Source organism: Gracilinanus agilis, chromosome 3 (genome assembly GCF_016433145.1).
Source record: "Gracilinanus agilis isolate LMUSP501 chromosome 3, AgileGrace, whole genome shotgun sequence".
Lineage (NCBI taxonomy): Eukaryota > Metazoa > Chordata > Mammalia > Didelphimorphia > Didelphidae > Gracilinanus > Gracilinanus agilis.
Window position 1 is genome coordinate 370,846,138 of NC_058132.1, and position 14,203 is coordinate 370,860,340.

The 14,203-nt window shown below is 38.8% G+C and overlaps 1 protein-coding gene across 1 annotated transcript in view; it reads right to left on the reverse strand.

Annotated features, from left to right (window-relative positions):
* The window catches only part of ADGRG7 (adhesion G protein-coupled receptor G7), a 125,245-nt gene that overhangs the window by 97,673 nt on the left and 13,369 nt on the right, over window positions 1–14,203 (reverse strand). Inside the window, 4 exon segments of the mRNA XM_044669200.1 lie at window positions 1,100–1,207; window positions 1,342–1,472; window positions 3,852–3,943; window positions 10,397–10,552. Of these exon segments, the coding sequence (XP_044525135.1) occupies window positions 1,100–1,207; window positions 1,342–1,472; window positions 3,852–3,943; window positions 10,397–10,552 (487 nt within the window).

Sequence of the window (14,203 nt, forward strand, 5' to 3'; positions counted from 1 at the left end):
ATCTCAGAGACAATCTGCTCTGAGGGAGTTCAGGACTTGCTTTTATGGTGACTTCTTTTACCTGCCCCTCTTCACAGTGGCCAATCACAGTTTCCAAATTGTCTAGCACTGCCCAGGGGGGCAGTGTCTGTGGGATTGACCTTCTCACTTTCTGAAGGTTAAGTTCTCATCAAAAGGATTCACAGCTAATGGTGTGAATTTTCTAAATCTCACAGTAGTACTAAGTAGGGTGTTCAATCTTTTGCTGATTCAATTTAAAAGTGACAAAGGAGAGTTAATCCTGTCTTCAGCCTAGTGAGGTACTAAGTAGGGGTACTTAAGTTAAGTTTTAACTCAGGGTAGACAATAGAGTAAAGAATTTTCTTTCACAATTCCTAACAGGTAGCATATACTTGGCACACAGGAAGTGCCTTCCTTCATTTATTTCTTCCTTCCTTCCCTCCTTCTTTCCTTCCTTCCTCTTTCCAATTTTTCCTCCTCTCCTCTTCTCTCTTCTCCTCTCTTTTATCCTTCTATCCTTCCTCTCTACTTCCCTCCAAACCTCCCTTACTTCTTCCTTTTCTTTCTCCCTCAGTACCTCCCCTTTCCTCCCTCCCTTCATTCCTTCTTCTCTTTACTCCTTCCTTCCTCCTTTCCTTCTTCTCTTCCTCTCTTTCCTTCTTTCTCTTCTCTTCTTCCTATCTCTCTCCCTCATTTCTGCCTTCCCTATTATCCTTCCTCTCTTCTTTCTTCCCTTCCTTCCTTCTTTCCTTTTTTCTATCTCTCTGTCTGTCTCTATCTGTACCATCTACCTTTGGAGAAGAAGGCAGACTAGATCCTTGGGATGGGGTCTCTTTCATTCTTTCTTTGTTTCTTTTTTCTTGTTTTGCCTTATTTGTGAAATTGTTCAAAAGTAAGCAAAACTGACTAATATCATTTCTCTGTGCCTCAAGATATTGAAAACTTATTCCAAAAATCTTATAGAACTAGGTTATACTCAATCATGAAGAAGTCAATGGACAAAGAAGAGTTGTATCATCCTCAAGAGAAGGCTTTTCATTTTCAACATAATTCAGGTCCATTATAAAAATAAAATAAAATGGAAGAGTCAGATATCTACCTTGTGTGGTATTGATTAGAATCTGTAGCTCTGTTTGGCCTTCTGGTTTCAGCTCCGTTTCATTTATACCTATACGTATTTGTTGAGGATCCAGAATGTCATTAACGCCTATGGAAAAGGAAAATTTGACAACATTCCATCTCCCCCTCAAAAAATATTAATGAAGAGAAAATAACTCACTGTTATTGACAAATATTTTTATAAAAGATGTTAGTGTTGGTAAATGAAGAAAAATCACTCACCTCTTTGGACAGAAAAAATAACAGTTACAGGATCTTTTGTAGACAGGCTAACGGCCTGGACAGCAATGTTGGGTTGGACTACAGATTCATTCATCAAAGTCAAGGAATAAGCCTCTATTTCTGTAGTGAGTCTTCATTGAGAGAAGAGATAATAATCAATCTTTAGATCTCCTAATGAAATTATTTAATGTTGTTATGGATGAAAATTTCATGTTATTAGTCCCCTTGAGGAGGAATATAGTTTTAAAAACTTTTATTTTCCATTTTAGAATCAATACTATGTTCTTTATATTCTAAGGCAGAAAAGCAGTAAGAGCTAAACAATGGGGGTTAAGTGACTTGCCCAGGGTCACAGAGGTAGGAAATGTCTGAGGCCAGATTTGAACCCACCACTTCCCATCTCTAGGCCTAGTTCTGAATCTATTGAGCTACCTATCTGCCTTCAATTTTTCTGTTTTTCATAATTAAAGTAGATGTTGCTGACTCACCATTAGTAGTTCCTGTACTTTGGACATTTTTTTCCTAGCAGTGGGAAAATATTTATACTAATTTTATATACTTCCTCTTATGAGAAATAACAAGGTTTTTAGGCAGATGGGTGTCGAAATGGATAGCATCCTGGACCTGAAAGCAGGAAGATCTGAATTTAAATCCAGTCTCATTCACTTACTACTTGGAAGGATCTGGACAAATCATTTGACTGTTATCTCCCTCAGTTTGCTTATTTGTAAAATGGGGATAAATATAGCACTTACTAAATTAGCACTACTAACTTATAAGGCCAAAAGGACTCCAGATAACTTGCCCACTCTAAAGATATTTTATCATTTCCATCCCCTGTTAGAAGCACAAAGCATCTCCTACTTATCCTTTTCTATTACTTTAATGATTTTTTTGAGGGGAGCTACAATTTTATGGCTCCAATTAGTGTTCCCATAATTATTGAACTTAGAACTTTCATAGTCAGCAATGTGTCCCTTACCTTTTATGCCATTCAACCAAAGTTTGGTGTGCTATCTGCCACTTTTATCTCCACATCAATACTTTCTCCTTGTTTTCCTAGGTTCCTTCATACCCATACCTCTGTGGGGAAGGAAAGGACTCAAGGGGAAGGAAAGAACACCTCACATTTTCCTCCTCTTTTCCAACATTTTCACCCACTCTTCCAAAATAGCACAGAACATTCCTGAATAATTTCAATGGGAATTTCCTATAAAACGTTGTGGTTGAATTATTCCAAAGGATAACAAAACAATAACAGATGAGAGGATAAAGATGAGAAGTTGCCAAGATTCTGTGGTAGACTGCATAGGATGACTTAAAGTCTGGACACTATCATAAGTAAGTGTATAGCTAAGCTATATACTTAAGCCAGGGACAGACTTATTAAGAAGTCAGTGAATCTTTGCTTGAATGATGGAGTGATTATTTGTATTTTTTCTTTGAATTTTATCATCTACTAAGCACTTAGTCTCTAAGATCAGGCTATATCCCATTGTGGTTTTGACTAGGAGGCTGTTGAGGTCTCTTCCAGCTTATATAGCTATGATCCTATGATTTTATACAGGTGGTTTCTAATGAGGAGTTATATTCTATCATGTAACTGGTGCATAGCTTGAAGGTCCCTTTCAGCTATAAATCCACACTCTTGTGATCCTATATATTCAGAACTAGTGAAACCTATTGATTTACGTATATACCAGTTGCCCAAAAGAATCAGAGGAAGAAACACACCATTTTCCATTGACCTAGGGATTTTTGAAAGTGTTAAACAAAGAACTAATGTGGAGTCAGTACAGGGGCCTGAAGCTTGAGATGGGGAGTAGGGAGGGACAAATCACTGCAGTGAGTGATTTGGCTAGGAATGAGCATAGCACAGTCAAAAGTGCTCTGGATTTGGGATTAAAGGATCTTAGTTCAAATTCCACCTCTTATGTTGACTTCATGTGTAATCTTGGACAAATCATCTGGGGGAAGCCTTCTATAAATTGTAGGATTTGGACAAGATGACTTCTGAGGCCCCTTCTAGTTCTAGATATATGATGCTGCTGACTTGGCAACAAAGTAGGGAATAAAAAGGCAGGGGGTTCACTCCTCTGCAGTCTTTAGTCCTTCCAGTTGAGCAAGCCTAATAGAGCTTATTAGGTCAGAACTAGAAGCAGTTTACATAGTCTCTAGATCAACAGAGCTATAAAGACTATGTTTGCCTTTATAAGCATATAGGCTTGCTCCTCCAGGGCCACAAATCTAAATCTATAGTTCACTACTCCAGTCAAGGTCATGAATCTATGGGAAAAAATTAAACAACCTTTGTTAATATTTCAACATTGGTGAGAGAGAGACAGAGACAGAGAGAGACAGAGACAGAGAGAGAGAGACAGAAAGAAAGAGAGACAGAGAGAAAAAGAGAGAAAGACAGAGAGTCAGAGAGAGAGAAAGGGGGAAGGGAAGGAAAGAGATGAGTAAATGGACAAATTTCAATTCATTATGTTTTATTTCTAAATTGTTACTCTTCTTACTTTCCAAAGGTGTTAGTATTTTCAAAAGCGTCTTCATTGGCATCTAAAAGCTGGCTTACAGTAGCTACTGCAATTTTCTTTGCCTGATAAGGAGAAAGAACCAAAAGTTCATAAGTCAAACATTCAACAAATATTTTAAATATTAAAATATTAAATATTTTAGCAACAAAACCTTTTTGATAACTTCTGCTTTTATATTATCTCCACTTCCAAATATGTCTCTTACCCATTTGGATAGTTATTCCTTGTAATAAAGATTTTTAAAAAATAGAAAAGAATCAGTTAATCAAAACCTAAAAATCTATCAACCACTTCTGACAGTATCCACAATATTCCACTCTCCAAAGAGGTGAGAGGAATGCATATTCTTAACTCTAAGCTCAAACTTGGCCATTATAACTATGTAGTTCAACATCTGTACTGCATGAACAAGAAGATGGAAGACTGATCTCCATGGCCTCTCACATGTCTCCAGAAAAGATATTAAGTGCGAAAGCAACTTCAGCTGTCTCCAAGGCTGAGATACCTAGAATTCAAAAGAGGTTTAAAAAAACCCTTAATAACCTATTAACTTGAGCCAGGGCTCACTCAGTACCCCCTTCCACAATTCACAGGCTACTAGTAAGCATCAAGGTAGAACTAGCAGACATAAAGACTTGACACAGACTTATAACAAAATCTACTTCCATACCTTCATCCCCTCTCCCTCTTCCTAGTGGCATGGAGATCCTGTAAGGCTATGGAAGTTTATGCAGGGTCATTGACAGCCTCTGCAATCCTGTTGCACCAATGTAGCATTGTTGATACTAGACCAGAGAACTAAGAAGCAGAAGGTGTGGGACAGGACACTAGGACATGATCCAGTTGGAGGCGGGGAGGAGAAGAAAGAATATATAGCACTCAACTAAACTAGAAGGAAAGACCACAGCATCCAGTTCTGACCACCCAAAAAGTGTGTGAGGCAGATGCCTAGACTGTTGAACCAGGAATTGCTCAATGCAGGAGAAGGCTGACTCCCTTTGAGATCCAGAACCCCCAAAAGCAACCATCACAGGGGATAAAGTCAGAAAGTAAACAATAGGGGAAAATCAAAGTGAAGAGAGAATTATATTACCATATATGCCATATATCTTGAGAAGAAGAAACCTCAAAGACTTTGAACACAAGAAGATAAGAAATCAATGGGGAAAATATTAACATAAATCTAACAAATTAGTTTAGGCATTTATGAATAAATACTGTAAGACAAAGGAAAATGGCCTAGCATTTGCTGAGAAAGAGGACTTGTGGAATTTGAGGAGAATGCTTTTCTTGAGTGATTTAAGAAAGAAATTAGAATTATGAGAGCAGAATTTATATCCTACCCAGCAAAAATAATGAGCAGAATAGGAAAAACAAGAATCTGTAATGGCAAGCCTCACCAAAGAAGCAAAAGAGAGAACCATAGCCTGGGAATTAAAATATACACAAGTGAAGAGTAAGTAAGAAGAGACACTTAAAAAAAAATTAAAGATAATATGCTTACTATGCAAGCAAAAGATACTGATCTTGATGTCAGGATGTGTAGACAACATCAAGATCATGTTTCCAAAAGGACAAAGAAAATGTAACACTATAATAAAGAAATTAATAGAAAAGTATTGACCAGAACTGCTGGTCATAGAATACCATTTGAAATAATTCATATATGGTCCCCAGAAAAAAAAACCAAGGCTGCAAACTCTAAGACATACTGGTTGGATTTTACAGTTCAATTCAGAAATAAGTTCTTCCTGTAATCAAAAGAAAAAGCTTCAAATTTAAAGAAAAGGATATTTGAATAATGCAAGACTGTCCTGTATTCACTAGAAAATACAAGAGGGAATGGAATCATGTGTACCAAAGAGCAGTGGAGCTCAGGATGCAGCCCAGAATGATCTATCCTGCAAATCTGAGCTTAACCATATTTGAAAAAAAGATGAATTTTGATGATAAGGAGGTGTCTGAAACATTTTTAGAAAGAAAACTAGAAGAATTTGCTGCTTAAACACTCAAAAATAGAGGCAGAAAGAGCAAATAATTGCAGCATCCAAGGACCTAAGCAACAAAAGAGTGACAACAGAGAGACTAGTAAGAAATTTCTTTCTAAATGTATACAAGAAGATACATGTGAATATAGAAATCTAGTAGAAGAAACAGAAAAGAGGCAGAGAAAGAGCATTATAAACAGAACCTGGCAATAGTAGGTGAATCTATGTTGTTTTTATTTTTGTAGGATGACATCACAACTTAGATGGGTACAGAGAAAGGGGAGAGGAGAATGTGGTGATATGCCAGGGTCAAGTCAAAGATTAGTAATTAGGGGAATTTCATCTAGAAAAGGAAAAAGCCTACTGGGGCAGAAGTGAGGAAGAAGGGGAAAGATTTACAAAGGGTAAGAAATCTCCTTTCGTGTGGAAAGGAGTTCAATTGACATTCCTATGAATAAAGAGATATCCTTGGTGTAGGGGGATGAAGACCTTGGATATGGCCTGGGGAGATTTGGTGCTTGAAATATCTATACTTTCTATCTAAGATGGGATTGAATTAGATCAATAGTCAGCTGAATAATGAGGGATATGATGGCAGAAGGGCCTTACTATGGGGCAATGTAATTTCTGACACCTGCAATAATTGGTGATATTCTAGGACAGTGATTCCCAAAGTGGGCGCCACTGCCCCCTGGTGGGTGCTTCAGCGATCCAGGGAGGTGGTGATGGCCACAGGTGCATTTGGGAGTGGTGAATAACTATAAGGGGGTGGTGATAGTATGTGACAGGGGGCGCTAAATAATATTTTTTCTGGAAAGGGGGTGGTAGGCCAAAAAAGTTTGTGAACCACTGTTCTAGGAGGAAGGTGTGATGGAAAAGAGGAATCTACTGGACAAGCTCTAAAAGGCAGTGGAAGAAACTACCTAGAGTGGGGAACCTAGAATGGATATCATGGAAGTTTTAATTGTTTGAATAATACAAAGAAAAGAAAGAGATCAGATAATTATAAGGACCATCAATCAGAAAGCAAGGGTCTAGTGTAGAGAGAAAGAGAGGATAGAGAATAAAGACAAAGAGACTAATCCCTTTGTGGAAAGGGGAAGAAAAACATAAAAAATTTAAAACTAATGAACAGAACTAGTTGAAGAGGAGGAGAGGAAAAGGGAATCAACTGAAAAGGAAAAAGGAAGGAAAAGATTATATAATTAGATTTATAAAAAAGAAAAAGGAACTAATAAGCAAAACTCCAAAGGAAAGGGGGTAACAAATGAGAGGAGAGGATCAAAGGTGGCAGGAAGAGTGTGAGTGGGAAAGATTAAGGTAAAGTAACTACAGGAACAAAGTATTATATTTACAGAAGAAAGTAGGGGAAATCATTTCTTGGGGAAAAAAATTGTTAGAGATTGAGGAAAACATAACCCTAACTCTCATAACTTTAAATGTGAATACACACTGTAAAGGTATTTGATCAATTGTGCTGATTTTTTTTCCTCTCTAAAAAATACTATTTGTTTTATGGGATGACTATCTGGGAAGGGAATGGATGCTTAGGAGAATTATAATGATGTATAAGCTAGAAAACATCAGTAAGCATTTATTAATCACCTATTGGTGCAAGACAATGGGGATTTTCTGTTGTTCAGTTGTGCCAGATTCTGACCTCATTTGAAGTTTCCATGGCAAAGATTTTAGAATGGTTTGCCATATCCTTCTCCAGCTCATTTTATGGATGAGGAAACTAAGGTAAACAGTAAGGTTAAGTGACTTGCCCAGGGTCATACAGCTAGTACTATCTGAAGTTATTTTTGAATTAAGGAAGATGAGAGTAGTGCAAAAGGATGCATATTAACCCTGCAAAGCCTTACTGCAGAATTTCTGACAGTTGAAAAGGGCTTAGAACCCTGACTAGTGGCAGTTGATCCTGGAGACTTGACGAGAGTAGGAGGGTCAACCGAGCTCTATCTTTGGACTGAAACCTGGCCTATATTCTGCAGCTTTTCTCTTAAGATTTGTTAGCTTAGCTATTTCCTTTGGATTTCCCTGACCTTCCCTATCCCAAACATCATTTTCCCTTCCTGAATTTCTGTGGGTTTTGGAAAGGAGGGTGGATCTGGGTGGTAGCTTTCAAACTTTGTAGATTTAGTTTCCCTGTAGTCAAGTAGGGTTTCCCTTGATACAAATTATCTCTTGAATCATTGTATCCAAACTCCCTACCCCTTTTAGGCAACAAAACCTCTTAGGCAGGTCCTTTCTCAGTCTCACATTCCTGTGTCCCTCCCCCACCTGAAGCTTTCCCTAGGTGGCTGTTAGAGTTACCTTGTATCCCTCTGTCCTTTACAATCAAACCTGAAACTCAATAAACCCTGTTTGTCACTTAATCAAACCTTTGGCTAATTCAGTAATTGATTGATAAGAGAGGGAGAAGGGTAGAAAGGAACAATATTCTCTCTGGGTCGTGAGGGCGTTGGAGGTGTCCATTTTGAGAGGAAGTGGTGATCTCTATACTTCCTCTGGACTCTTCCTTTGTGAACCTGAGAAACTGACTAGAAAGCCCTCTAGTCAGTTTCAAGCCATTCCTGGCTGGCCCTAACCTTTGTCTGTAGAAGTGCCCTTCCTACCTGGAGGGCTCAGTCTGTTTCCCTTCAGTGTCTCTGTCTCAATCTGTGCACCCAGCCTGTGTCTCCCTGCTGCAGCTGCCCTAAATTACCTTATCCTCTCCCTTTGCTCCACTATTGTACCCTCCTTATCTACTTTACTGCCTTAGGGATCCACAAACCCCTATCCACAGTGCCTTTATCCCCCATTATCACCTTAACCTGGTTTAGTCCCTTATTACCTCCAGCCTTTAGACTCTTACCTACCTTACCCTCTATTACAACCTTACTTGCCTTTAGTCCCTTTAGAACTCAGTTTATTACCTTTGACTATTCCCTTATTATCCTACTTGCTTAATTCCCCTATTACATCAGTCTTCCTGACTCCAGATCCCACATATTATCCACTGTGCCATCTGGCTGCCACTAGGCAATGGAGACACAAAGCCCAATTACAATGAAATAGTCTATGACCTAAATGAATTTATAAACTCTTTGGTTTTTTAATTAAAATTTATTTTTACAAAGTTCTCTCTCTCTTCTTCTCCTCTCATTGAAAAAGACAGGAAAAAAAACCCTGTTACAACATGCATCACCAAACAAAAAAATTTCCATTTTAGCCACATCCAAAATATATATATTTCTTAATCTTCGCTCTCTGTCACTGGCTGAGTAGCAGTTTATAGTCTATCCAGACTATGTAAGCTCTGGGGAGGGGAGGGGGGAAATGGTGGTGATTTAAGTCCATGCATACATACATACATAAACATATATGCTATATATTTATCTATCAACATTCTTCCATCTAACTATACCAAACTAGATGTAGGCAACTAGGTCTCACAGTGCATAGAACATTAGACCTGGAATAAGGAAGACCTGAGTGCAAACTCAGCCTCAGATAGAAATTTATTAACTGTGTGCCCCTAGGCAAATAATTTAATCTCCTTTTTCCTCAGTTTCCTCATCTATAAAATGAAGATAATAATAGCACTTAACTCCCAGAGTTATTTTTAAGATTAAATCAGATAATATTCATAAAATGTTTTGCAAATCTTAAATATTATAGAAATTATTTTCAAATATATATATAAACATATACTATATATAAGCATGTGAAATCCAGTGGCTCATCACCTCTAGATCAAATAAAATCTTCACCTTGGCAGTTTTCTTATACTTTACATCCTTAACCCCCTCCACCACCACTACTACATACTTTGCCATCCACTGACGCTAATTTTTTTCTTTATCTCGAACAAGGTATTTCCTTGCCCCAAAGTGGCATTTTCATTAGCTGTCCCCTATGACTAAATTACTCTCTCCCTCCTCTTCTCAGCTTCCTATTTGCCCTGCTTTCTTTCAAGCCCTGACTGAAGTTCCGCTTTCTATAGAAAGGCTTTTGCAGAACCCTCTTAATTCTAGTGCCTTCCCTCATGATTGTTTCCAGTTTATCCTATTTATACTTGATTTGTACATAGTTATTTGCAAGACATCTCCCCTATGAGACTGGAAGCTTCTCAAGACTGGAGAGTGTCTCTGCCTTTCTTTATACCCCAGCATTTAGTAGTATAGTGCCTGGCACATAGTAGGTGCCTGATAAATATTTATTTCTTGACTGACTGCAATAGTATTTAATAGAAAGCAACTTCAAAAGGAAGAGAGTGTTAATACCTGGAGGAATAAGGAAAAGTCTCCAGAGGCCAAGTGAGAGAGGACAACCTTTAAATAACCTGAATTGAGATGACCTTACCTGGGCAATAAAATCAATCCTTGGCTTTCTGATAGCTAAGGCAAATGGGGAAACAGGTAGGCTGGGTCACATATTCAGCAAAAGGAAAACACATTTTCACTGATATAAACCTTCCCCTGTCCTGGATCATGGAACAACGTGAGGGCTGTATTTTTGCTTGTGGACTCTAGGAAGTCTTACCTCAGATGTTGCATTCTTGGACTCATTGAAAATCTGTTGTACCACAGAGGTAGCAAAGGAGATGTTCTGAGCTGTCAGCATGTTTGCATTGGAGGTTAAAGACAGGGTTTCAGAAGAAATATTTGTATAATTCTCCAGGTTTTCTACCCTTTCTACCTGTTTAAAACAAAATGAAGCAAAACATTTCGCACAGTGATTATATATAGTATATAATATTTTGAAAAATGACTTTGCTTGAGGCTTCCTTTTACTATCAAGTACTCCAGTAATCCTCACTGTTTTAATCAATCAATATTTATTAAGTGCCTATGTTGTAGCCGAGAAGCAGAGACCCTTAACTACCAGCATCCTGTTGAGCATGGGGGTTTTACAAACATCCATAAATTAGCATATCCTGTTGAGAAGGGGAGTTTTACAACTGCATGCACCAACAGATCACCCTTCCTCCCTAGATAAGACAACTTTGAAGATTTAGAGTTGTATCCTGTGGCGCCCAGGCACATCCTTACTCCTACTGCCTAACTGTTAAGTGAAACCTAAGATATAGGTGCCAAACCCTAGCCCTCGAAACATATATATATTCCCCCTTTTAAAGGCATCACTCGGTACTCTCTTGCTGAGTTCCCCCAGAGCTCACTGGCAATAAAGCTTTCTCCTGCTTGATTGCATTGTCTCGTGTGTTCCTCCAGTGGCCACCCATTTGAACCCTAACACCTACTATGTGCTAAGCACAAAAAAGACTCCATCTCTTCGCTCCTGGCATTTTCTCCTGTGGTCTCCCATGCCTGGAATGTTTTCTTCCATATCTCCATGGGCTAACTTCCTTGGCTTCCTTTAAATCCCAGATAAAACCCTATCTTCTACAGAAAGGTTTTTCTAATCTCTCTTACTTCTTTTTATTCTTTTCTTTTTTTAACCCCTTTTAAAATTCTTTTCTATTTATCTTCTACCTAGCTTGTTTGTACATATTTGTTTGTTAGTTGTTTCTCCCCAATAGATTGTGAGCTCCTTGAGGGCAGGGACTATCTTTTGCCTCCTTTTGTATTCACAGTACACAGTGCCTAGCACACAGTAGGCATTTAATAAATATTGATTGATTGATTGATTTTCTAACTGATAAGAACCTTAAAGATCATCTAGTTCAATCCCTTCTTTACAGATAAGGAAATTGAGGCCCAAAGAGATTGAGTAGAGAAAATTGTCCACAGTTATACAAGTAACAAGTGACAAAAATCCCTGGTCCTTTAATTTCAAATCCAGTAGTCTTTCTTTAACACCACACTGCCTCCCAAAGATCAAAGTCGGCAAAACACATACAAACTAAAAACTTCCTAAAATTTTGGGATTTTTCAAAAATAGAATAATGTGAGAAGGTGAGAGACTAGATGAAAGCTCCCTTGTTCAGCTCTGTAACCCTGCGGCTTGCAGATCAAAAGAAGTCAATAAGATGTTTTATTGAATGAAGTTGAATATAAGTGTTGGTGTTCTTTAATTCTGGCTAGATGGCAGCACCTCTTCAAAAAACAAACTAGGATTCCAAATTTAAAAAAAAAATTTCTAATGATCCCTAGTAGGCAACAAGATTAGATGGCAAATAAGGCAATTAGGGTTCTTATGGTGGAATTATATAGCAGTTTAGGAAATTGTTTAGGGGAGTTGTCATCTCCAATTCTAAGCAAAATTTCAAAACAAGGTTCCGGGTTAAGATGGCGGCAGAGTAAGAAGCAGCTCTTAACCTCTCCTGACCGAAACACACAAAACTCCCCAAGGGGACATAAAAACAAGTCCAGACGAACGGAGGAACCCCACAACAGGGCACAGCGTGGAAGGTACGTGGAATCGAGGCATTTCCATGCTATAAAGGGGTGAAACAGCTCTCACTAAATCGCGAGCTGAGCAACCCCCCACCCCCACCCCCTCCACACACAACATCTATAGCGCTGAAGCCAGCTAAAAAGAAATAGAGCAAGTTTGGGGCACCCATCGAGTCATTGGCAGCTCCGGGGCCTGTTCCTGGGAGCAGCAAGATTTAGGATCCCAATAAGCCAAAAAACGTACGCGAAATCTGAGCGCGGGAGCAGAGAGCGGACGCAGGGCGCAGAGCACGGGCTGAGAGCGCAGGCACTGCGGAGGCGTGGGTGGAGGCAGACACAACCAGGAACTAAAGCCTGAGTGGGGAACCAGCGTGGACGGGTATACGACTGTGGAAGCAGCGCCCTGAGACTTGTAAAGGAACCTCCCGCAGAGGATCAAGCAAGGGGGTCCACCAGGGAGCTTGACCTTGGAAAAAACCAGAACTCAGACCTCAGGAGCCAATAGACCGCGGACAGACACTGAGCGTGAGGACAAACCTGAGAAGCTGCTGGGCTAATGATGGCTACCCAGTCTCAGGAAGCTCAGAAGAGAAAGAATAACAACAAGAAAAAGAAGTCTTTAACACTCGACAACTTTTACACAGAGAAAATCCAGACAACCTAGCAAACAGAGGAGGAAAACAAACAAGCATCCGGATCCTCCTCAAATAAGGAAAACTCCTCACAAACTATGGAAGAGTTCAAAACTGAGATTCTGAGGAAGATGGAAGAGATCTGGCAAGAAAATAACAGTTTAAAAGGTAAAACCTTGCAATTGGAAAGCGAGGCTCAGAAATCAAATGAACTGATAAGCAAATTGAACCAGATTGAAAAAGAAAACCAAAAGATCATAGCTGAAAACCAGTCTCTAAAGGCTAGAATTGAGCAGTTAGAAGCTAATGATCTCTCAAGACAACAAGAACAAATAAAACAAAGTCAAAAGACTGAAAAAATAGAAGGAAACATGAAATATCTCAATGAGAGAGTGACAGACCAAGAAAACCGGTCGAGAAGAGACAATTTGAGAATAATTGGTCTTCCAGAAAAACCAGAAATTAATAGAAACCTGGACTCCATACTAACAGAAATAATTCAGCAAAATTGCCCTGAAGTCCTACCACAAGAGGGCAATATAGACATTGAAAGGATTCATAAAACACCTGCGGCATTCGATCAAGAAAGGAAAACACCCAGAAATATCATTGCAAAATTCAAGAATTTCCAAGCAAAAGAAAAAATCCTACAAGAAGCCAGAAAGAAACAATTCAAATATCAAGGAGCACCAATCAGGATCACACAGGATCTGGCAGCCTCCACACTAAAAGATCGCAAGGCTTGGAATACAATATTCAGAAAGGCAAGAGAGCTGGGCCTGCAACCACGGATCAACTACCCATCAAAATTGACTATATATTTCCAGGGGAAAGTATGGGCATTCAACAAAATTGAAGAATTCCAGGTATTTGCACAGAAAAGACCAGGGCTAAATGGAAAGTTTGATATCCAACCACAAAAATCGAGAGAAACATGAAAAGGTAAATAAGATACAGAGGGGAAAGAAAGAAAACTTATAATTTTTAAATTTGCCTTTTTAAGGGCCTTAGTGAGATCTAATTATCTGTATTCCTATGTAGAGAAATGTTATGTATAATTCTCTGTAGTGAACTCTATTCACTATTATAATATTCACTATTATAGTAATCAGAAGAATAATTAACAGGGTGAGGGTGGAACACTAAATAATCAAAGATGGCATGGGGGATGGGAAAGAGGGGGTGAATAGCAGGGGACACCAAGAGAAACTTGAGTGAATAAGAAAATAGGATATTCTATTACACACAAAGAGGGCATGGGAGGGAGAGGGGACAAATACTACTATAAGGAGAGGAAGAGAGCATAACGAGGTAATAATCAAACCTTACTCTCAGTGTAATCAACCTGGAGAGGGAAGAGT